Raw genomic sequence first — 24,409 nt, 5'->3', positions numbered from 1 at the left:
AGTAGCAGCAAATCTCTGGCTAAGCATCAAGCTAGCACAGAAAACACTCCCTTAGATTACTGCAATTTAGTGATACCAGTCACCAAATACTAATCTTAAGAAAAATCTACATGCACACTGGGAGAACATGCACTCACACAGGCAGTGTACAGGCCAGTCTTCAAAGTGGCTTCCTAGGGATGTAACACAAAAGCACAAGCCACTGAGCTGCCAGCAAAAATAAAAGTGTGACATACATATGTATAATGACCCATAATGCTCTTAGACCTGCTAATGCATACTGCTTACATAAAAAATAGCTGCACACTGCATTAAGTACTTTAAAAATATTTTTTTTCTCTGTAAAGGTCTTTAGAAAATGTAAATTGGTTCAAGGGCACTAATATTTCTGTAAATATATAGCTATTGCAGATCAAACTAAACAATCAGGAAGCTTAAAAAACAAAAAGAGTGTTAAACCAATTCTCTTAAAAAAGGATTAATAAGCCAACTCCTCTTGGTTGACTGCTACGTTTAAACAATTCCATGCTTGTGGTTCTATACGATAATATACTGTTCTCTTTGGAAAATCATAAAATCAGTAAATTTGATATTCTCAGGGATGTGCCAAGCAAATATAAGAAGAGAATGATACACATGGAGTAAGGTCGTCAGTGGAGTTCCTCAGGGATCCGTTACGTTTTCAGATTTATATTAATGGCACAGACTTCAATATTGTTAGTAAACTAGTGAAATTTGCAGATGATGCTAAAATTATAGACACTATGGAAGCAGCAAAAACAATTTTAAAAGACTTCAACACGCTTCAGAACTGGAAGAATGCTGAGAAAATGCAGATCATCTAAACAATGTGCAGAAACTATTAAAAAGGGGAAATATAATGTTAGATTATGTCATAAATACTGTTGAATATAAATTGAGGGATGTTATGCTCATGCTATATAATGCACTATTGACACCTCACCTGGAGTACTGTGTGCAGTTGTGGCCACCACTCTACATGAAAGACACAACAGCACCTGAATCTGTGTAGAGGAGAACAGACAGATGCATCTTAGGACTTAAAGACATGTTGTACTCTGAATGACTCAGAGACTTAAACCTGTTTAGTGCTGAGCAGAGGAGACTGCATGGAGACCTAATCCAGGTTTTAAAATCTCAAAGGCACTGATAAAGCAGATCAAAAAGAGTTGTGGCAATTTGAAATAAACTACTGAGACATGTATTTGAAGCAGAAATGCTGACAACCTTTCAGAAATATTTGGAAGAGATATTAGGATAGTTAAGCTAATAACTAAGCAAACAAACTTGATGGAATAAACAGTCTCCTTTCATTTGTCAAATTATATTCCTAATAAAATACTTTCCTGATTTTATTTCTTCATGTAGAACTGATTTTCTGGAAAAGAAAATCCAAATGGCCTTTTTTGTTAAGCATGTACAAGACACTGATTAGCTACATTAAACAGAAGATAGGATTTGTTAGGTCTAAGTTACAAATGGTTTTCAAGTTACTTTTGTGCTATATGGTGAACGACTGGAAATCTACCTCTTTTAGAGGTTACCACCTGATGAAATGTATTTCTGTCCCTCGATCTATAACATTCTAGCTGAGTATTTAAAAAAACCATGGAGGAAGAATGAAAGAAAGACACATTAATTATAAACTGTTATGGCCCCTAACAAAAATATGGTTTATATACTGTACAAACAAAGAGTACATTAACAGAAATATTTAGTTTATGGATTGAACAGAAACTTCTTAATGCAGGGTGTAGTACCTTTCATTTTGTAACAATAAAAAATACTAAAAAACAGAAATAATTATGAAAGTGTCACATCACTGGTATTTGCAAGAAATCTGGAAAATCTTAAATATTTGCTATTGCAAGTTATTCAACTAATAACAGGGGAATCTGCAAAATTCTGACACTCATTTAAATGCTCAAAACATATTTAGCTTGAGAATACAATAAAATAAATTGCACAATACAAAATAGATTTGTTTTCAGTAGTGCAACAGCACCCAAATATGCATAATTTGTGCTTAACTCTTTCAATTTGTTAAGTCATACATTATATCCAGTAAGTTGGTTGAATTAAGTGAAGAAAATAATTTTTAAAAGCACTTAAACACACAATATTTCTGGATTTCTCTGTGTTTTTTTTTTTTAAACATATAGAACACGAGTGAGAATGATACACTATAAGTGTATGTTTGAACTGGTTTTCGTGAAAAACCTGAAAGATGGTCAACCTTTAAATGCATAAATATTGAAGCTATTAGCAGAGAAGATGATCACGCTCATAGCTTGCTCAAGTCAATTTGACTGGGCTATTACTCCAGAATTTGCTATTAAGTTATTTGAAATTAAAGCAAAAATCGGTACAAATATTAAACTTACTCTTAGGACAAATAAATGGTAATCAGAAACACAAGTTCGCCATTTTACATCAAATTCATGGATTCATGCTAAATTCAAACTGAATTATTTGGCTAGTAATATCAGAATTTTATTTATGATTTTAATGTCCTTCTATTCTAACCCATGCAAGTCTGAATAATAAAATTAGCACGGAAAATGTAGTTATAAATTAGATCAAACTCAAAGTAACAAATTAACCATGTCATAAAAAGGTTTTGAAATAAAAAAAAAAAAAATAAAAATCATGTATTACACCTGGAATGTATAGCAGTTAAAGCTTTCTGCTTAACACCGACTACGAGTCAAGAAATGGACTTTTATGTAACAGGAGAAAGTACACACCCCAACATTCCAAATCTGGATATTGTAAAAAATAAAAAAAACGTAAAAACAAGATTATAAAAAGATATCTTGGCAAGCATGGCTACTGAAGGATTATAGTGGCATGGACACTCAGGACTGCAAAGGGAGAAGTGCAGACAGAAGTACAGATATGAAAACAGGGAGGGCTTTTGGAGGTTGGTACTAATTACTGATGGTGTAGCACACCATTTGATAAACAGAGTTCAAGATCTGCTATGGTCAAGCCCAATATGGTAACTAGTTGTTTTAATACATCCTGCTTTTTTGAGTTCTTTATTATGTGCTTAATATTTAATAAACACACTGTATGCGATACCCATGGCTCCATAATGGGTATCCTCTCAAATTACAATATACATTTAAAGAGAATTGTAACAACAGATTTTTTGGTATTTTTCAAAAACTTAAAATCGAAGCATGAAAATATATATTTTTAAATAAATATAAATGAAAATAACCAAATAAATAATGGTTCCAGCAAAAAACCTGCATATTGCTCAGGCAAAAACAATGTGATAATAAGACTATTCCAAATGATAATAACATCTAGATAATAATGGCTCAAGGAGATCAAGATTACATTTTTTAAGTCTGGAAAATAGCAAAATGAATCAATAGAGGAGAAAAAATAATGCAAAGGGTTCAAAATATTTTGCCACAAAGACAAATACTGTACTACTATTGAAAATATGGTGAAAACAAGGTTAATAAGTGATGTTTTGGTGAAGGTAAAAATGGATCATTTATTGGTGATGAGTTAGTCTCGATTTCAATAGCCAGCATTAATATAGTTAGGTCAGGGTGCCTTGGCATGTGAGAAACTAAAATGAAAGATTAGCTTTTACTGTTTGTTTTTAAGAAGCAGGAAATTTGTGTACTTTTATTTTAGTTATTGGTTTTATTTTACAGCTTATGGTAAGAGGAGCCAGCTTTATATGAGAGCTCACATACGTGCTGCATTCACCATTTCGGGGTGTATACCTCTGTATACATGGATTCGACAGCCGCCTGGCCTGCCGCATCTGTAATAACACATGGCAAAGCTTTTGATTAGAGGAATTGAAGGAGCCTGTTCAAAGGTGTTAAATAATAACATAAATTAAATCAACAATGAATGTAGCAGTACGAAAGCAGCAGGCTAGCTATAATAAAGATAATGCATTGTTTCAAAAGGTAATAACTGAATTATTGCTTTAAATTAAGCATTCATTTAAACAAGATTTGGAGACACAATGCACATCGATAATTCACTTTAGAAAGAAAAACAAACAAAAGTTCAAAACTGAAAACTAGACCTTTAAAACAAATAAAATGGATACTTTACAAGAGAAAACTAAGAAAGATATCTATACATATTTTAAATACTTCTATATTCTGAACAAGCCTTTAAAGTGTAGAAGGAATGCTAGGTCATCTGAGCAACCATTTGTATAGGCTTTTACACTGAATCAATTTAGATTTGCTGATTAACCTAACAGTGCGTTCAAAGGCTGTGGGAGGAAAAACTGGAGTCCCTGGACGAAATCCATAATCAGGAGATCATAAAAAGTCATGCAAATGGTATGTTAGCAAGTAACAGAGCCTTCCTAAAGCCACCTGTGAGACAACAGCACTGTACTACTCAAAGTACATTCTGTAATCAAAAAATTAATGAATATCAATAAGATGGATAAAAAGAAACTGGTTATAAAAAAGGCTGTTTTATAATTTAAACTCAAAGGTGAGCAATTAAACTATAAGACTGAGATGATGTATATATCTTATATTTTAAACATACAGTGTATATATATATAAAGTAATCCCTGCTTAATCGCGGGGGTTGCGTTCCAGGTGAAATAGGTGAAAATCCGTGAAGTGGAAACCATATGTTTGTATGGTTATTTTTATATATTTTAAGCCCTTAGAAACTCTCCCACACTGTTTATAAATATTCTCTGCACAGTTATACAGTAAACCCTCATTTATAGCGGTTAATCCGCTCTAGACAGATAAATGAATTTCCACGAAGTAGTATTCTTTATTTATAAATCTAATATTTTCACAGTTAGAGCATAGAAAACCTGTTTACGACCTTCTAAATACGTTTTTTAACATTATTAGAGCCCTCTAGACATGAAATAACACCCTTTAGTCAAAAGTTTAAACTGTGCTCCATGACAAGACAGAGATGACAGTTCTTTCTCACAATTAAAAGAATGCAAACATATCTTCCTCTTCAAAGGAGTGCCATCAGGAGCAGAGAATGTCAGAGAGAGAGAAATGTAAACAATCAAAAATCAATAGGGCTGTTGCACTTTTAAGTATACGAATCACCCGGCAATAAAGCGGCTGCAATGAAGGGATCAATGTGAAGGTAGTCCTTCAGCATTTTTTACAGGAGGGTCCGTATCTTCTAAGCAAACAGCCTCTGTGCAAACAGACCCTCTGCTCACACCCCCTCGTCAGGAGCAGAGAATGTCAGAGAGAGGGAGAGAGACAGAGAAAAGCAAACAATCAAAAATCAATACGGGCTGTTAGAGCTTTGAAGTGTGCGAAGCACTACGCGGGAAGCATATCGTACATCATTGAAGAGTTTTATTTAATACGTACAGTAATCCCTCGCTACTTCGCGGTTCACTTTTCACGGATTCACGACTTTGTGGGTTTTTAAATATAGTAGTAGTATTTCCTAGTCTAAGAAAAACAAAACAAGTTTGGTGACTAAGTGCGTTGTAACACGGGCTGTGATTGGGAGGGAGGGAGGGAGGGACATGGGAGGGAGACGACAAATCACAGCTTCCCGCTTTCTAATCAGGCCCGTCATTGGTGCTTTTTGGTGCTGATGCCCAGATCCCACAGCATCTCCCCTTGTCTCTCTGTCGCGGCCATTTCGCTCCAAGCTTTCTCGCCGAGCGGTTTACTTTACACTGTACTGTGTGTGATTTTTTTGTGGTTTCTTTGTGTTGAACTTCGCTTCAAATTCACCCCCTGCAATGGCTCCCAAACGTGCTCCTTCTTCCAAGGCTGGTGCAGAGCCTAAACGCCAACGAAGAATGATGACGATCGTTGAGAAGGTGAAACTTCTGGATATGTTGACGGAAGGGAGAACGTTCGCGGCTGTGGCGATCGGTCCAATTTTGCAACAAGGTCGACGATGTCATGACCACCTACAAGCTGCTCTTCGACCGGAAAAAGAAGCAGCGGCAGCAACTGCCGATCACAATGTTTTTGCAGCCTCGCAAAAAAGAGTTAGTTCCTACTACTATGGATATACCTTCGGAAACCGTGGAAGAGGTGCCCCAGGAAATGTTAGGTAGGTCCCTGTTATTAACAGAGTAAAGGGTGGGTTGTAAACAGTACACGGAGGGTTTAAAAACGTCCAAACACATGTTAAATAATTAAATAAATATGGTGTCCGTACTTCGCGGAAATTCAGTTATTGCGGCCGGCCTTGGAACCTATCTCCCATTATAAACGAGGGATTACTGTAATACGAGCTCTGAGTGGGTAGCTTCTCAGCCATTTGCCAACAGCGTCCCTTGTATGAAATCAACTAGGCAAACAAACTGAGGAAGCATGTACCATAAATTAAAAGACCCACAGTCCACAGAAATCCACGAACCAGCGAAAAATCTGTGATATATATTTAGATATGCTTACATTTAAAATCCGCGAAAGTTGAAGTGCGATATAGCGAGGGATCACTGTATATATACTGTGTGTATATATATATATATATATATATATATATATACACACACACACACACACACATATATACATACATAAACATCATACATAGTTATGTAGAATTCATATAAAGCAGTTCTGAAATATACCTTTTATCATTATACAGTATATCTGTATCAGATTTCACTATTACAAATATTAAAGAAAATGCAAAAACAAAAATATGACAGGATATGAGAGTCACGAAACAAACAAAATGTAATCTATAATAAGTTTAAGGTGACAGCCCAATGAAAATGCATGTACAATATACGTACAGAAGCTGCTGATCTGCCTGGACCCCGCTGGGCTACAATAGCCCCTGAAATTGCTTTAATCCAGCTGTGCATGTCCTCAGGGCTGTCAGCCTACGAAACAGAGCACAGTAAAACTTTCAATTTATAGCTATGCTACTGCTTGTTAATATTACAGGGACATGGTAATACTTGAAAATAATAAATCCAAAAAAAGAATATAATGTAATTCACATTGATGTTGAAAAAACAAAAAAAAAAAAGGTGTCAAGTTATTTTTTCATAATCATGGTACATAATAGTTTGCCACATGAAATTACATTCTGAAGTAAAGCATACTGTATTTTAAATTTCTTTTTATTTACAGATTATAAAGAAAAGCCTAAGTTTTTCAAGCCAAAAATGTTATCAAGTATTGATCTGTGTCTTGAGATGACACACATATTGCAAAATATTGTATCCATATTGTTTTAAGAAAGTAAACAAGCAAAAAGAAAACCACTGTCATGAGATTATTTTAAATAAAGACCAAATGTGCACTGCATGTTACAAACTACCCCATTTGTCTAACCTCATGACAACGTTTTAGCCCATTCATCTTGCTAATATGCTTATTCAGGGTAAGATCATGGGACATCTGGACCCTGTTCCAGCAAGCATTGGAACTCCTCATACCCTTGAGGATGTGCTCACTTGGAGCACTTTTAGCCATGGGCTCATTCCACAATAGGGTCCTCTGGGGGTCTTTTCTGCCCGCTGTTAACAGGCAATTTAATGCTTCCTCCCAATGTCCCAAACTAAATGCTGGTACTCTAATTGACCTATTGTTAGTCTGTATCTTTGTTTTTATGTTTCTGCTCCTGTATGCATCTAAATTTCACCCTGGGACTAATAAAGTTTATCTAATCTAATCTAAGAAAGGAATAATATCTATATGATGAGCCAGTAAATAACAGGTTGAAAACACACACAGGCCACTTTAGTAATGCTAAACCATCTTCCTAACTCAATTATCCAGGGCTTGGTTGTAGGGCAGCTGGACCCCATACCAGAAAGCATTGGGTGAAAGGCAGGAACACCACCTGGACAAGGCACAAGTCCATCGCAAGATGAAAATACACACACACAGGGCCACTAGGACTAGGGCCACTTTAGCAATGTCAATTTACCAAAGTTTAATAAGGTTTTAGTTTAGTATGTTCAGTACAAATGTTTTAACACAGACAGAGAGTGGTATTGCACAGTTGTCATTCTTGTCTTGCAACACCAGGTTCTAAATTGTGTTTGCATGCTCTTCCTGGTTATTTAAGGACTGATTGCTATAAATGTGTCAATTTGCTCACTCAAAATCAATGTCCTTAGCTCTGTTACTACCACAAAATATATAATCAATTCCCACTATCACACACTCTGCCTTTTTCAATTTCTGAAGTTTTTTTTTTTTTGGGTGTGCTCACACTATCAATTTGTTCCATGTCTGAGCACGTTTGTCCGCATGTAATCCCTCAAATTCTAGTTCATTTGACTAGAGTGATGGCTCTGTGCTGAGCCAACAGTACCGTGCCCTGGCCCGGGCAAAGTTGAGTAGGATTCAGAAACAGTGTGATCAGTAAACATACCTCAGCACAGAACAAAAAAATGACATTGACGATGCAATGTAATTTCTTTTGATACCATCCGAGTTAAAAATGGGCTTTTATTCTCACCTTACAGATGAACGTGAACTGTAGCTGGAAAGAAAATCTGTAAATTCCTCCCTTAACATTGTTTTTCTCCATAAAAATCTTCTCATACGCACAATAAACAGCAAAATGCTGCACTGCGCACTCAATAAATCTGTAAGAGGATAGAGTGTTATCCTGCCCTACACGACTCAAAAAAGAAAAACATAAAATTAAGGAAAATCATTTGGACATACAGTACATGCTGCCACTCTGTGTTCAGATCTTGTTTTGGCTTTATACAAAGTCACATGGTGATGACGACAGCGTGCCCTTGCCCAGAATGTTAAAGCGCAGTGTGAGTGCAGGCCAGCGGAGGAGTAGGGAGGGGGTACAATCATGCTCAACCATGGTATAGAACAAGCGTGCCTAGTGCAAGTAAACCCTTAGTGTGTGTTGTGGTCTTTGGCCGGCTTATCATCCCGGCCAATACCCCCAGGCCGCCAGATGGAGACCTCCCTGCAGTATGGAGGTGCCCTGAAGATCAGCAGGGAGTCATGGACTATGTAGTTTTTATACACGACCCTGCTGGATACCACAGGGGCCGCAAGAGGGAGCTGCAGGGAGGACCGAAGAATCATTTGTGCCCTATAACCCGGAAGTACGTCATAGGAAGAGCGACGTGCTTCCGGGGTGAGAAGAAGGACTTGTACCTGACCCGGAAGTGATAGAGAATCACATGGACTGGGGATTGGGAACACTTCCAGGTCAGGGTATATAAAAGGACTGTGGGAGCTCCCAGACGGCGAGCTGAGCTGGGTGGAAGGGTGGCAACGCGTCTGGAAGTGGAGGATTGTTTATTGTTATTGATTATTGGTGTGTTTGAGTATAGTGGAGGAGAGGATGCTTTGTGCACTGTGGTGAATTAATAAAGTCAACATTTGGACTTTTATCTGGTGTCTGGAGTCGTGGACAAGGGTTCAAGGGAGCGATAGCACCCCCCTATCTGTCACAGTGTACACAAGAAAAGCTATGGAAAAGGTGGCTTGGCTCTTTCAAAAATCTAAGGCATTTATTAAAAATACAATTGCAGTATAATCAGTTCAGATATATTGTTATGTCCACTCTTCACCATAATGCCATTCGGTGGCATTTGCACCATAGACTTAACACTAGAATCCCTGAAGCCTACAAAAAAAACTTGTAATCTTGGCCCACCTTAAATCCCTTTGCACCTCTCCATTAGTGCCTTTTTTTTTTATAAATGTGTCGATCAGCACAAGCAGCCTTTCTGTCCCATCCCACACCTTGATGGAGCTGAACACGGGCAAAAAGTTCTCCCATGCATTGCATGTGTGTTCCATGTCTACAAAAAGCTGGGTAAGTGCAGGATGAAAGGAAATAAATGCGAGGCAAGAAATGCTGAACACATTTAAAGCAGATTCCTTTTCCATGTTATATTAATAATGACTTGAAGTATTGCTATAATACATGTTTCTTTAATATTTATGTCACTATATCTGGACAATACTGTTATGAGTTTCATTCAAATGTGCATGTTAAATTTGGCACACAGAGGCTCGGCATTGAGAATTGCTAGCCAAGCATAGACTAGATAGCCAAAGACAACTGGAGGATTGTATAGTCAGCCTAAACACAGAATAGTGTATTTCTGTCCTCTGTCAGCACAAATCTTCTTTCCTTGTTGAGAGAATAAGAACTGCAGTGTGAGCATTGTCCTATTCTTGTTGGAGATGGGGTTACGTCTTTTATGCCCTTGTGTGGAAACCAGAGAAAACCAGCAAGTGAAGCAGACATCATTTAAAGGCTTGGACAACAGCCAGACCCTTTGAAGCACGTGTCAGCAAAGTTCCGAAAAACCTCCCAGCGTGGGGACGAAAAATGGCAGACTGTGTTGATCCAGATTCCCACCAGGATAAAGTCTGTCATATGCTTCCCGTCTGTAACCGCGTTAACCGTCAGTAAATGTACGCTAAAGTATATTTTTCTCATGTGACTCTTGTACCACCGTAATCACGGTGGGAAGGATATTGCCTTTTCTGTTATATTACTATATTGTTTAGTTACTTAATATGCCGCAATTTCAAAAGAACACATTTCCAAGACAGGAAACAAAATTGGCGTAGCCGGCAGGATTCTGGCTACATTAATAACTATATATTATTTATAATATTATATATATATAAATAAAAATATGCTTATAATGACGATATGGGAGGCTCGGTCTGAAATTTGGATGGTCACGCGCACTGTCATGGACTCCCGACCGAGAATAAACTGCCTTAACATGCCTGGCCCGAATTGGAATAGGGATATTAATTAATCCCATCAAAAGACAAGAGGCGGTCTTGTCAAAATAGGCACAGTGCATGAGGCTGGAAAGAAAACCCGACACCCGTCGGCGACTCGTGGTAGCGTCTGCTACCTACGGTATCCGAGTGGACTTTTAAGTTCAAAGCATAAGAATAATGTGGGACTAAACTGGACAAAATAAATTGAAAAGAACAAGATTGAAACTTATAGCACGAGACTGGCTGTCCTGTAAAATGAAACAGCACCCACAGGGGCAACAAAGATTAATCAATTGCCGTACAAAGTCCAAAATCTACCTAGAAAAACTAAATGCCGTGTTGGGGAACACGTATTTAAAATGAAAAATGTCCCTAGCCATTAGAAAACAGTATGTGTATAAAACTATAAAGAACTGTGCGTTATTTTTTAGCATTGAGACAGGCAGACAGACATGCAGGCAATGCACTTACCAAACGGTAACGTTTGCGTAACAATCCAGCGGAGCTGAAAAACTTAAAGATGAAAATAAAGCCAACAGCGATAGAATCCATAACGGCTCGATCACGATCGCTAAAATAACTTGTAGAAATCTTTAATGGCATTATAGCAGCAACATAAAAATACACGGTTCGCCCATGTGTTAAAAAGCAGTATGAAAGCCACCCAGCTGTTCCTATCATTTTACCTACAAGGGTAAAGGTTAAAGGTTTTGGCAAAACCCCACCTATTTTGGTACTTTTAAGTATTCGCCGTGTGTTTAAACACACAGAAATTATGAAATCGCCTTTTAAATACAGCTTAAATTACGAACCTACGTTATAAGCTAATGTTTAAAAAGAAACTGTAAAACGGTGTACACATATAGCACTAACATGCAGAAGAGCTCTAACTAAAAATTGGAAAAAGAATAAATACATTTGGGGTTAAAACTTGCAATGAGAAACATGCCTTTGTACCTTCTGGTAAATACTGGCCAAACTGTTTTAAGAAGGGATTAATTGGATAAATGTGAAGTTAAAAAATGAGGCAGATTCCCACATGACAAAGAAAGATAATTATCAATATGTTTAATTGGTTTAAAGCAAATAAAAATAGAATGTCTCCACTTTTGTTTAAGACTTGTAAACGTGCAAAACATTTTTCCTTTTAAACCCTGATCAAGTTTAAGGGAAAAATGCTCTTTAATAATACTAAATGAAAAGGGAGACAAGTTCTTGCGATATGCAGCATGTGTCCGATTGTGCTTGAATGGAGGTTGTGTATTTTGGGAACTCTTAAGGGAATGTATGGTGGCGCAGTGGTTAGCAGACTTGCCTGGTGATACGAGATAAAGGTTCAAGCATGTATGTTTTCCTTGTTAAGTCAGGATATTCTTTGTGACCGCGTAATTTTTTCTGGGAATACTTTCTTTTTGTGGAATTGTGCTGCGTGATTTTCCCCACGAGTGTATTCTTCTTACTGTCGCTGAATGCAAGGATCGCCACGGACAATATTTTGTCCTTGTTGCCGCTGAACTGAGAGTTCGCCACGAAATTTTCATGATCTTGAAAATAGCGTGTATGAAACTGAGGTAAGAAGTACTCCTAATATGTTCAGTAGTATCAGCTTGCGGCCTGAGATGTTGTTTGATTAATAATAAGCATGAAGGAAAAGACGCGTTTAAGTGTGCTGTACGGTGAAACCTTATAGATAAACAAAAAAGCACAACCTCGAGTTAGTTTATAGCACGTGTGCTAGAGATCTTTGTGACTTTATTCTGTGAATGAAGTGTTATTGTAAAAGAGAACGTGAGTATGTGAATATATGTGAAAGAATGAAGCAATTGCCAAATACTGTGTGTAGAAATGACTGAAACGAGTGAAGGTTTATTGCCTTTTCTCCAGTGAACGAATTTCTGCTTTAGCCAAGTAATTTTGCTTGGGCATGAAGCAGGATTTAGAATCTAGAAAAGAAAAATAAAAGACTAATAAATTATCTTTATTCAGAGTCTGGGGTGACAGATGCACGTTTATGTCATTTGTAAGTCTGTCTTTCTATGTTCGTCAGCTGACTAAGAATGTTAAATAAAACTCAGAATAGCTTGTAACATGGTCAATTAAAGAGTTAAGTATCTTAAAATCTGAATTTCAAGAAAAGTATTATAAGCATAAAAGTTTAATTTAAATCTATAGATGCTCTTTTTCTCCAGATTCAGCAAATCCAGTGACCAACGGATGAAAAACACAAACTATGTTTTTATACAAGCTGCAAAAAATAGCTTAATAGCAAGTTTGGGCAGAGCAATTAGAAATAATCTAATCGAAGAATAATGAATATTTATCAATCATAAATTAATGAACAGCAGCTATTGGAATAATTTTCTTGCATGCTGATTTAGTGCAAGTGTTAAATGTTTAAATGAAAAAATGCAAACAAATGAACACTAGACTGATTTCTTTCTCTTAGTCTTCATATAAAACAGTACAGAGGGTTTACATATTTTGATGTATGACAAATGATTATTATTATCACTTCAGTAATTACAAAATGTATTAAAATTAAAATACATATATTGATTTGTCTCTGTAAGTGATTAATTTTAGGAAGAATTGTTATTACATCAATGTATTAAGTTAATGCTCAGTGATAATGCACGTAGCTAAATGGATTATTTCAGTTATACATTAGAACCATTAGTCTATATAAACTGTTGTAATATCTTACAGACATTTAATATTTGTTTCTTAATAAGATGAGCTATATAGTATAAATGTTATAAGATATTTTTGTTTTAGAAAAACAAAACAAAAAATGAAAACACTTAAATTCAAATATGTAACATCCTGCTATAATTTAAGATACTTGGATAACAGGCAATGTGTGAATTTTGTGTAATGTATGATCCTACTGAAGAAACATTGTCACTATCCTGGTTTAAATGTATTAATCTATTTCTTACAGTTATTTTATGAGACTGAACTGCGGGTCTAGAATTGTCATTCATAATGCTGCATTTGTATGATACATATGATTGGGAAATAATTGCTTTATGTTATGTATTTGCTCTACCTTGAACCCTTCTTTAGTTAGCTTATGTTTCCTTAAGAGGCATTAGCTCTCTTGGAGATGTGTTCTTTTGAAATTGCGGCATATTAAGTAACTAAACAATATAGTAATATAACAGAAAAGGCGATATCCCTCCCATCATGATTACGGCGGAACAAGAATCACATGAGAAAAATATACTTTAGCTTACATTTACTGACTAGCTTGACGCGGTTACAGACGGGAAGCATACGACAGACTTTATCCAGGTGGGAATCTGGATCAGCACAGTCTGCCATTTTTCGTCCCCACGCTGGGAGGTTTTTCGGAACTTTGCCGACATGTGCTTCAATGGGTCTGGCTGTTGTCCAAGCCTTTAAATAATGTCTGCTTCACTTGCTGGTTTTCTCTGGTTTCCACACAAGGGCAGGAAAGACATAACCCCATCTCCAACAAGAATAGGACAATGCTCCCACTGCAGTTCTTATTCTCTCAACAAGGAAAGAAGATTTGTGCTGACAGAGGACAGAAATACACTATTCTGTGTTTAGGCTGACTATACAATCCTCCAGTTTTCTTTGGGTATCTAGTCTATGCTTGGCTAGCAATTCTAAATGCTGAGCCCCTGTGTGCCAAACTTAGCATGCACATGTGAATGAAACTCATAACAGTATTGTCCAGATATAGTGACATAAATATTAAAGAAACATGTATTATAACAAGTATATAATGTGTGAAGATCCAGGTCTTTGTAGACACAGAACAAACATGAAATTCATGTATTCCAAACAACAATATATATATTATTTACCCTATACAACTCCAAGAACCTCACATGCAGATAAGGAGTCTTGGCTTGACCTGGAAGAACTTTTTGCCCTTTCTATGGCAGTGGGGGAGTTGGGACAGCAGGCTGCTTTGTGCTTGTGTTGATCGACACATTTACAAAACAAAAGATGCTGATGGAGAGGTGCGAAGGGATTTAAGGTAGGCCGGGATTACGAGTTTTTTTCTTAGGCTTCAGGGATTCTAGTGTTTAAGAGCAATAAAGAAAGTATTGTGCAGGGGGACTGGTGAAAAGGGAGTTAGATTGAGTTCTACCCACGATGGCGTCTGTAAGCATACAAACCAATAAGGAACTTCTCCTTTCCTCGAAAAAATAGTCCCAAGAATATGTCCTAAATAATTTTATAATAATAAAATTTCCTTTAGTTAAATTGAAACGTTTGCAACTTCAAAGCAGACGTATTTGAAAAGTTTTAAAAGACATTTTTTCTTCCACCGTGGTCCCCCTACAGCTCCATTGTAAACTGTAGTAACACATATTTTCAAAATGTATAAAATACTTCATTTTAGAACATAGTTTCAAGTGGAGAATTAATAAGCAGTCATCAACTTATTCATATCATATTCAGTTCTGACTGGTCGCAGGTCGATCTGGAGGTAAGATGGAAAAGTACTTATATTCAAACCTGACCATATCTATAGTACTGTAAAATAAGTCACATAAGTCATATTGTTTGTTTGATATCCTTTTTTCATCATTCTTAGCACACTGAATAGATTTTCTTTCTTCTTTTGAAAATTATTTTTATTATTATTACTGCTGCTTGCATGTTGCCAAACCTTTAATAGCTTCACAAATCCTTTCTCTGTTTTATGTTATATGTTATGTTACGTCACCAGTGTGAGTGTCTTCCATTGTTCATTGTGTTAACTGTGAGAGGAGGAAATGTACTGGCGGAATTTGAGCATTCATATATTTTCTGTTTTAACATGTTCAGAAACATTAACAGATAAAGGAGTTCAATGTGATTTCATTACCTGTTGTGGAGGTTTGCATAAAGCAGCACATCATGAGTCACAACACAGAAGCTTCAGAGGTTAAGCGGATTCAAAGCCACGGTATAGCCGTAAAGCAAATGCGGTAAACACCAGTTACAATGGGATAACAAAGTCACGTATGATCGCATTCACTTTTTTCCTCCCTAATGCTGCTTGATCACTTTCATTTTTGTGTCAAGATTAATTGTCTTTTTCCCCCCCTGTAAGTGTAAGACAAATGTAACTGAATGTAGTCGAAACCACTGCGTGTAATAAACTGACACTGAGATGAATGAGTCGCAGCATACGGAGCTGGCGTGGCAAAAACTATAATTTGCCCATGATACAACCATTCTACTTATGACCACTACAGTGTAAGACGCAGAGGTTGCAAGTCAGCAACTACCCACACCATGATTGTGAAGAAATAAATTTGACTATAAAAACACCAAATTTATCCTTTAACATTGGGGTTTAATAAGTTACATTTAAAATGAAAACCTTCACATTTATCTTATTTTTTTGTAAAGCAAATAACATTATAGTATAGTTTCTTTTAAATTATGAATTAATGCAAATAAGTAACATAGCATGTTAAGCATTCAAGAAGTGTGTTAACAAAACACTTACTTGTACAAAAAATGTTCTAGTCGTGGTAACTACTTCAAACAGATTGTCTCTTAGCATGATATCACTGTAAAAAAAAAATGGTTGTCTAAATATCATGCTAGTAAATTTCAGAAGATGCATAGTTCATTATTTTGAGCTGTTACAACATTCAATGCTCAATTGTATTTAGAAATCCTAAACAAATGGTATAATTTACACATTTATAAATGAATGAAGTATACAGAGAGCAATGGCAGTGATGCCATTACTTGTAAAATAGCATGGTATAAACCAAGTTTGTGGGTAATGACTAAAATGAATGTTAATAAATAATTATGAAAATGCATATTCTGCACTTGCTGCATACAATATGGAAGGTATAATGTAAATACTTTTATATTACTCTAAAATTTCACAATATAAAACTATTCACTTGAACTTAAATAGGGATCCATCACTAACCTTTGTTTGCATTCCTGAACCTTATGTACCTCCTTGAGGGGAATTATTCGTAGAGGTTCTTTGTCCTAAAAAATAAATAATTCTTAAAAATCACAGGCACAGGTACATATGAATAATATCATACCTAACATTGCTCAAAATTTTGTTGGGAAAATATATTTACAAGATATTTATACTGTTATAAGATGCCTATATGGAAACTCAACATTTCCTATGAAAGAACTCACTACAGTAAAACATTAAGATTTCTATTTTTATTTCATGCAGCTAGTGAATACACATAGCAGAGACAGCAATGTAAATGGCAGAAAACTGATGGTGCTTAAGATTTTTGTATAGTAATTCAACTACCTGTCATTTGCATTTTCAGGATAGGTGTGTTTTACAGAGTTACATTTTTTGAATTTATGTCTGGTATCAAACAATTTAATTTGCTTTAAGCATATTTCCTGTTTTTCTATCCTTAACATCTGTTGTATTGTCACATTAGAATTTCATACAAAAAAAATAAAAAAAATTATATATATATATATATATATATATATATATATATATATATATATACACACACATATATATACATATATATACATAAAGTAATCCTAAGCTATATGCTTTTCGACTTTCGGCTTCACTCTATCATGGATTTTAAATGTAAGCACATCTAAATATATATCACGGATTTTTAGCTGGTTCGCGCTTTCTGGACAATGGGTCTTTTAATTTAGGTTACATGCTTCCTCAGTTTGATTGCCCAGTTGATTTCATACAAGGGACGCTATTGGCGGATGGCTTAGAAGCTACCCAATCAGAGCATGTATTACATATTAACTAAAACTCCTCAATGCTAAAAGATATGCTTCAGCGGCGCTTGTTTTGTTTGCTTCTCTCTGTCTCTCTCACTCTCTGCCTGATGGAGGGTGTGAGCAGAGGGGCTGTTTACACAGTGGCTGTTTGCCTAGAAGATAGGGCGCTCCTCTACAAAATGCCGCTTTATCGCGGTGCTTCTGTATACTTAAAAGTACGTATTGATTTTTGATTGTTTGCTTTTCTTAGCGCTCTCTGACATTATCTGCTCTTCACGGTGCTCCTTTGAAGATAAGATATGTTTGCATTCTTTTAATTGTGAGAAAGAACTGCCATCTCTGTCTTGTAATGAAGCACAGTTTAAACGTTTGACTAAAGGGTGTTATTTCATGTCTAGAGGGCTCTAATAATGTTAACAGTGTGGGAGAGTTTATAAAGGCTTAAAATATATAAAAATAACCATACAAACATATGGTTTCTACTTCGCGGAAATTCATTTATCGCGGCAGAGTCTGGAACAGATTAACCGCGATAAACGAGGGTTGACTGTATATATAATAATAATAAAGCTTAACACAATAAACGTAATAGTGAAGGCTGAGGGCACAAAAAAAAGACTTTACATTTGCATTTATCACTCACATATTAATCAGACTTGGCGAGAGTTGCATGCAACTTTGATCTTGTAAAAATTACTAAACAAACATTTCTGAAGGAATTTCTAGTCGAGGTAATCCCTTGTAAATAGCAGCATTTGTGCAAGAAGAGTTGCAAGTACTGTTGCAATGATTATCATCCTAACTGCGACTTTTCCATTTTTTTCCAACTAATTCCACACAACTTTTAAGGTGAGGAGAAAATGATTTTTGGCATCAACCACAGCATTATTAAACGTAAAACAGAATATGTTGAGAAGAGTGACGTTGTGCTGCAAATCTGTAAGACACTACAAAAATCTATAAAACAAACAATGCCTTATCTTGCAGTTTTGTACAGCAAGCTTCTTTCTCTTCTCTTACAAGAAGTATGAAGGTCATGTACTAGACTATTTACTGTAACAACAATCATTTCAGGGCTGGGAATTTGCAGGGAAACATTCCCCATGATACAGTAATAATGTGCACCACTTTTTGATATTTTCCAATATCTTATGTACTGCAAATGGGTTCTGCAATATACTACAATTTATTATTCCATTCTTATTTCAACCTGTAACATCCATCCCTCAACCAGTTTTTATATCTATGTTAGTGCACTAGAGCCTCATTGATATCAGGAGTACTGGCACAAGGTAGGAAAAAACCCCAACTGGAATTATGTAAGTAGTAGCTTGGAATACTTATTTTTATTTATTGTCTCAGTAGCACACAAAAAGTAAAATAAATACTGTTCAATTATGAAATGGCATTGGATCCTCAGTAATTTACAAAAGAGTTGTACTTAATGGCAGATTAAAGAGGGTGTAAGAGCCATTTTCCTAGTTCTATAAAATGCATGAATATTTACTAGATGATAATGCATAAAATATGGGATGTTCCTATAACCCCCGTGAATAGAATTGAGTTGGTATTTTCCTGTCATTTTCTAACAGTTTTGAGTAAACAATGTTCTCCAGTTAGTGTTTAGCCTCACCTTGTATAAGGTACAGAGGCATACGGTTTTTAACCGTGTTCTTGTTTGTGCTCGTGTTCGTGCTTGCGCACGTGACTGTACCTGGGCACATATCTATGTGCCAACGGGCCTTTTGAATGTGAAGTAACTCGTAAAATAAAGGATTTAAGTGTTGAACAGTATGTTTAAGGCATACAGAAGAAGAAATTAAGAACCTTTAAGTATAGAAAGAAATAAAGAACATTTAAGTACAGAAATAACCAAAGCTTGTCAAGAAAAGCTAAGTTTATGGAAGATACATTTTTTCCTTTTTTTTGTCTTTATTCTATGTGTGTAACTATTTTTCTTTTTATTCTTGTGTGGACTATTTGCTTTTAACTTTAACTAAATATTTTAAAACAAACTTTTGGACTGTGAGATTTCTTTGACACGCGTCTTACCCGTGCCTGATTTCGCCTTATACATCGGCGCCTACAGAGGGAAATGGCAAAAACCTTCAAAAAACTTTCACAAAATAAAAAACAGAAACCAGATTATACAAGAATTAATCATGTTCTGAATCAATTGATCAATTGTTTGAAACAACTTATTCTAAGTGAAGGTAAACAGTCTCACTTTATTTGAGGGTTCATATACTGACTTTTAAAAGAAAACTTCAGAAAGAAGCATGCAAGTTGTATATCTACAAGTTATTGCAATGAAATGAAAAAAATGTGAAACTACCACTAACAACAATGCTCTTCTAAACTTAGGTAAAAGAAAGAAAGAATGCTACTTACATCGCAAAGGATATATACTGTAGAAAATGTGTAATGAAACAAATTAACTTTCGAGACTAAGCTGTAACATTTATGCCTCATTGTATGTAAAGCAGTATGTAGGGCACAATAGACTTATTGCGTACTAGATAGTTCACTTCACCAATGGATGTGATGTTCAGAATATGCAAATGGAAATCAAGTAGGTACAGTTATAAAAATTTGTATAAAAAAGGAAAAAAAAAAAACACTGGACAAAAAAATGCCTTATTTGCTACAAAACTGCAACTGAAGTGGTAGTTTGAGTTTTAAGAAGACAATAATCTAAAATTAAAATTCTAAGAGAGAAATTCAACATGTAACAGCTTGTAAACATTATGTAAAAATTATGAAATCCAGAAAATTTAAAAATGAACTAAGAAAAATCCCTTGTGCATTCAAGGTTTGTCTGTCTCATTTGTCCTGTGCCATCTATTATGTGAATAAAAAATACCATACTTCAACAGTCCTTGTGTATATCAATAAATTGCACTGTTTGTTTCTTAACACTAGAATTACCAGAGCCTACGAAAAAACTTGTAGGTCCGTCCCACCTTAAATCACTTCTTAAAACCGTTCTCACCTATCCGCCAGTGTCTTTTGTTAATCTAAATGTGCTGATAAAAGAAAAGCTGCAAGTAGCCGGCTATTCCATCCCCCCAACGACTTAGAACGTGCACAAACTTCTCCCAGCTCATGCCTTGATTGATTATCTGGGAGTGAAGTGGAGTTTTAGAGTGGAAATAATAGATCATTATTTGGAATACATGCATTTCACGTGTGTTCCGTTTCTACAGTAATCCGTGTAAACACATTTTTAAAACAGAAACGTTTTTCATATTGTAGTAGTAAATGACAAAATGTAAGCATAAACTATATAATGTATGAAGCCTGAAGTCCAAATATCAAACACTTTCACAAAAGATACAAATATAACAGAACAAGTATGCTTTTATTCAAAAATATAACTGCAGAAAAAGCCGCCTTAGCATGCCACATCCTTACTACAGCTGCCACTGTAGCGTAATGGTATCAGCCGCTGACTAGTATTCAAAAGGTCATGAGTTCGATCCCTCACGATTCAGTTTTGAGAAGTAAACTGCTCTTATTCTTACTATTTTAGAATAAAAACATGCATTTGATTTCAGTGTGTAACAGTCGGTGTAATTTATGATACTTGTAAAGGTTAGTTTTTTTTTTTTTATTCACTTTTCATTCTCTCAGTCGTGTTCAAGATCCTTCCCAACGCCCCCCCACCCCCGCCAATCTGAGAATGCTGTTTTCACATAAAGATGAGCTGTAGCTCTGCAGCATACTTGTGACTGCATTCTCGTACCAATGCTTGCGAATTGAAGTGCCTGCGTGCACTTTTCGTAGCATTACACATCTATTTTTTTGAGCATGCCCGTGTCGCTCAAACACAGGAACATATTTTGGTGTACAAGTATAACAAAACAAGTGCACTTTTATTCTAGACTATAAGTGAAGAAAAAATAAAGCAAGTTACAGTAGGCGGTTGATACGACAGCTTGCGTGGTGCAATGCTAAGAACTGCTGATTTCCAATCTGTGCTATAACAAATATTAACAATTCCCACACACCCTTCCTACATTCACGACATGTGTACTTGTTGCAGTGTACACATCTCTCTGTGCTATGGTTCCTATTACACTGAATGAGCACCTGACATTGTACTTTCTTCCCTATATAAATAACATTCGAGTATAGCGTATCTCCAAATAACTCACATTCGAGCTATAGCAAGCCTCCAAATAAATCACATTCGAGCTATAGCGCGTCTCCAAATAAATCACATTTAAGTTATAGCGCGTCTTTATGTGAAAACAGCATTGTCAGATTTTGGGGGAATCATGAACGCGACTGAGAGAATGGAACCGAATAAAAAAAAAAAGCTAACCTTTACAATTATCATGCATTTACACTGGCTCTTACAGACGGACTGAAATCAAATGTATGTTTTTATTCTAAAATAGTTCAGTACATGCAATATTATTTGAAAACGAACAGCGTCAGATCGGGTTTGAATACGCTGACGCTGTTACAGAAGGAGTCAGCTTATTCAGTGCAGCAGTTTCAACGCACAGTACATGCAATATTATTTGAAAACGAACAGCATCAGATCGGGCGCATATTCAAACCCAATCTGATGCTGTTCGTTTTCAAATAATATTGCATTAGTACGATGATGTTTTTACATATATTGTCTCTTTCATTCATCTTGCGGTTTGTAATCAGTGACCGCATGTTGTTTCCCGATCTTGCCAGTTCGCACATGTTGCTGTATGGTGCTGTTTCTTTTGTACTCCAGGACATGCAGAGGACAGAATAGTACAGAGCAGTAAGTTCAGCGCTATATGCAATCAGACAGACAAACAGACAGGCAGAGAAGGCACTAGATATATAAATAAACAGGGAAGGCACTGTATAATAGATATATAAAAAACAGCTAAGGGGATAGATATATAGATAGGTAGGAAGGAAAGGCACTACATGATAGGTAGACAGAGAAGCTCCTATATAATAATAAAATTACTGTTATTACTATATAGATAGACAGGGAGTTCAGGCAGGCAGAACGGCGAAGGTTAAAAATAAATAAAGTTTCTCCCCAGCGAAGAATCGAACTCGGATCTCTTGAAGTACAGCAAGCCTGCTGCGCTCTAAGTGACGAAATCTTACCAGTACGGCACGGAAGCTGTTGTAAAAGTCTTGAACCTTTTATGAAAGTGTTTATTTGGTCTGTCAGGCTTCACACATTTTATAGTTTATGTCTACATTTTGTAACATTTATTACTAAAATATGAAAATGGTTCTGTTTTAACATTGTGTTTACACAGATCACTGTAGAAACGGAACACACATGAAATGCGTTTGTTCCAAATAACAATCTATTATTTCCACTCTAAAACTTCACTTCACTCCCAGATAATCAATCAAGGCATGAGCTGGGAGAAGTTTGTGCACGTTCTAAGTTGTTGGGGGGATGGAATAGCCGGCTACTTGCAGTTTGTTTTTATCGGCACATTTACAGGACAAAGGAGGCTGGCGGAGAGGTGAGAACGGTTTTAAGAAGCGATTTAAGGTGGGACGGATCTATGAGTTTTTTCGTAGGCTCTGGTAATTCTAGTGTTGAAAGCAAGAGTCTAACAGTAATGAACTCCAATCTACTGAGGAACTAGCATTGAAAAGAGCAAGTGAATAACTGATTAAAATCAAATTATTCATCTTTCTCATGAACAACTTGCAATGGGTGTACTACAGGCATTGTGAATGAATACTAACATCTCAAATGACAGCTTCTTCCTCCAATGGAAGCATCTTGGAAATACATTACAAATGTGGTTGTTTTAAATACATCTGAAATTTCCAAAATGCATTATAGTATGTGTGTGATTACATTTCCAGCATCTATTATATCAAAATAAAATAGCATTGACATATTGTGTTTCTGTGTGATAGGGAAAATGGTGCCCCTGGTAGGCAGCACATTATTGTTAAGTCTTCCATCCCCCAACTCCCAAAAAACAAAAACAAAAAACAATGATTTGGACTGGATAAATGCTTTTTGGAAATGAATGTTTTTTGAAACATTTTCCTTATCGATGAGATTACATGCTTCTTCCTTGTCAAGTGTGATCTGCTACACCTAATTTGCCTTTTGTTGTTTTGTTTTCCATGTGATCAATATTTAAAAAAACTCACGATTGTTAATCAAGATATTGGCCCTAGATTTCGAGTTTCCAAAAGCTTTTACAAAAATGTAGATACTTCTAAAGTGTCATTTAAGAAAAAATATTTTAGATATACTCTTTCAACTGTCCTTGTAAGAATGTTTTCTTTTAATAGTAATACTTGCTTACTTTTGATTTTTTTTATAAACAAGATGCATCACTGTTAAGACTTAACTACTTTTTTCCTCAGAAGACCTTAAATACTTTCTTTGCTCACAAATGCCAATATCCAAGATAAACATCCAATTTGAGACCTACAGCTGAGAACAAAAATGTTTATCCTTTGAATTGACATTTAATTAGTCCAGCAGCAGCACCTAATTATCTAAAAATGGAAACAGAGGCAAGCCTTACATACTCATCATTTCTACAGTTCCTGTAGTATCTTTAATTATACTTAAAATTATTTATCAATAGATTTTTAAATACTTTCCTAAAGATTACAAAACTTTAGTCATACCTTTAAACTGTTGAATATGCACTCTTTGATATTTTTGAACTCACACAACAAAAGTAGAAACCAACAATTATATGTTATAACAAAGTCAGGAGTCCAATTAGCAGCAGGAACTGGTCGGAAAAAGGTTTGCAGCCACTGCAGCTATCCTAGATTAAACCCTCTCTGCTCATTTAACTGTATCTTGCATCCACTAGTTATTATTGTAAAAAAGCACTGTAAAATCTATGCCAGCTACCTTCTGCCTTCACTGCTCTCTTAGTTATTCATCAGATCCAGACAGCTCCTCCCAGCCTGTTTGCATTTCATGCTTATTCACTTGCTTGCTCTCTCTCTCTCTT

At 35.8% G+C, this 24,409-nt stretch overlaps 1 protein-coding gene across 9 annotated transcripts in view; it reads right to left on the bottom strand.

Annotated features, from left to right (window-relative positions):
* plekha1b (pleckstrin homology domain containing, family A (phosphoinositide binding specific) member 1b) overlaps positions 1 to 24,409 on the bottom strand; it is a 234,445-nt gene that overhangs the window by 8,798 nt on the left and 201,238 nt on the right. For 4 of the 9 annotated variants that reach the window (XM_039769286.1, XM_039769295.1, XM_039769312.1 and 1 more), the window contains exons 9-12: positions 16,645 to 16,709; positions 16,204 to 16,267; positions 6,776 to 6,865; positions 3,754 to 3,811 (exon numbers count right to left, since the gene is read on the bottom strand). In XM_039769286.1, the coding sequence (XP_039625220.1) occupies positions 3,754 to 3,811; positions 6,776 to 6,865; positions 16,204 to 16,267; positions 16,645 to 16,709 (277 nt within the window). Of the gene's footprint in view, positions 1 to 3,740; positions 3,812 to 6,775; positions 6,866 to 16,203; positions 16,268 to 16,644; positions 16,710 to 24,409 lie in introns of all 9 variants that reach the window. The other 5 variants (XM_039769304.1, XM_039769257.1, XM_039769277.1 and 2 more) reach the window with 3 other exon arrangements.

This window comes from Polypterus senegalus, chromosome 1 (assembly GCF_016835505.1).
Source record: "Polypterus senegalus isolate Bchr_013 chromosome 1, ASM1683550v1, whole genome shotgun sequence".
In the NCBI taxonomy this organism is placed as follows: Eukaryota; Metazoa; Chordata; class Cladistia; order Polypteriformes; family Polypteridae; genus Polypterus; species Polypterus senegalus.
The sequence above is the reverse complement of the archived record's forward strand: the minus strand, read 5'-3'. Positions and strand labels throughout refer to the sequence as shown.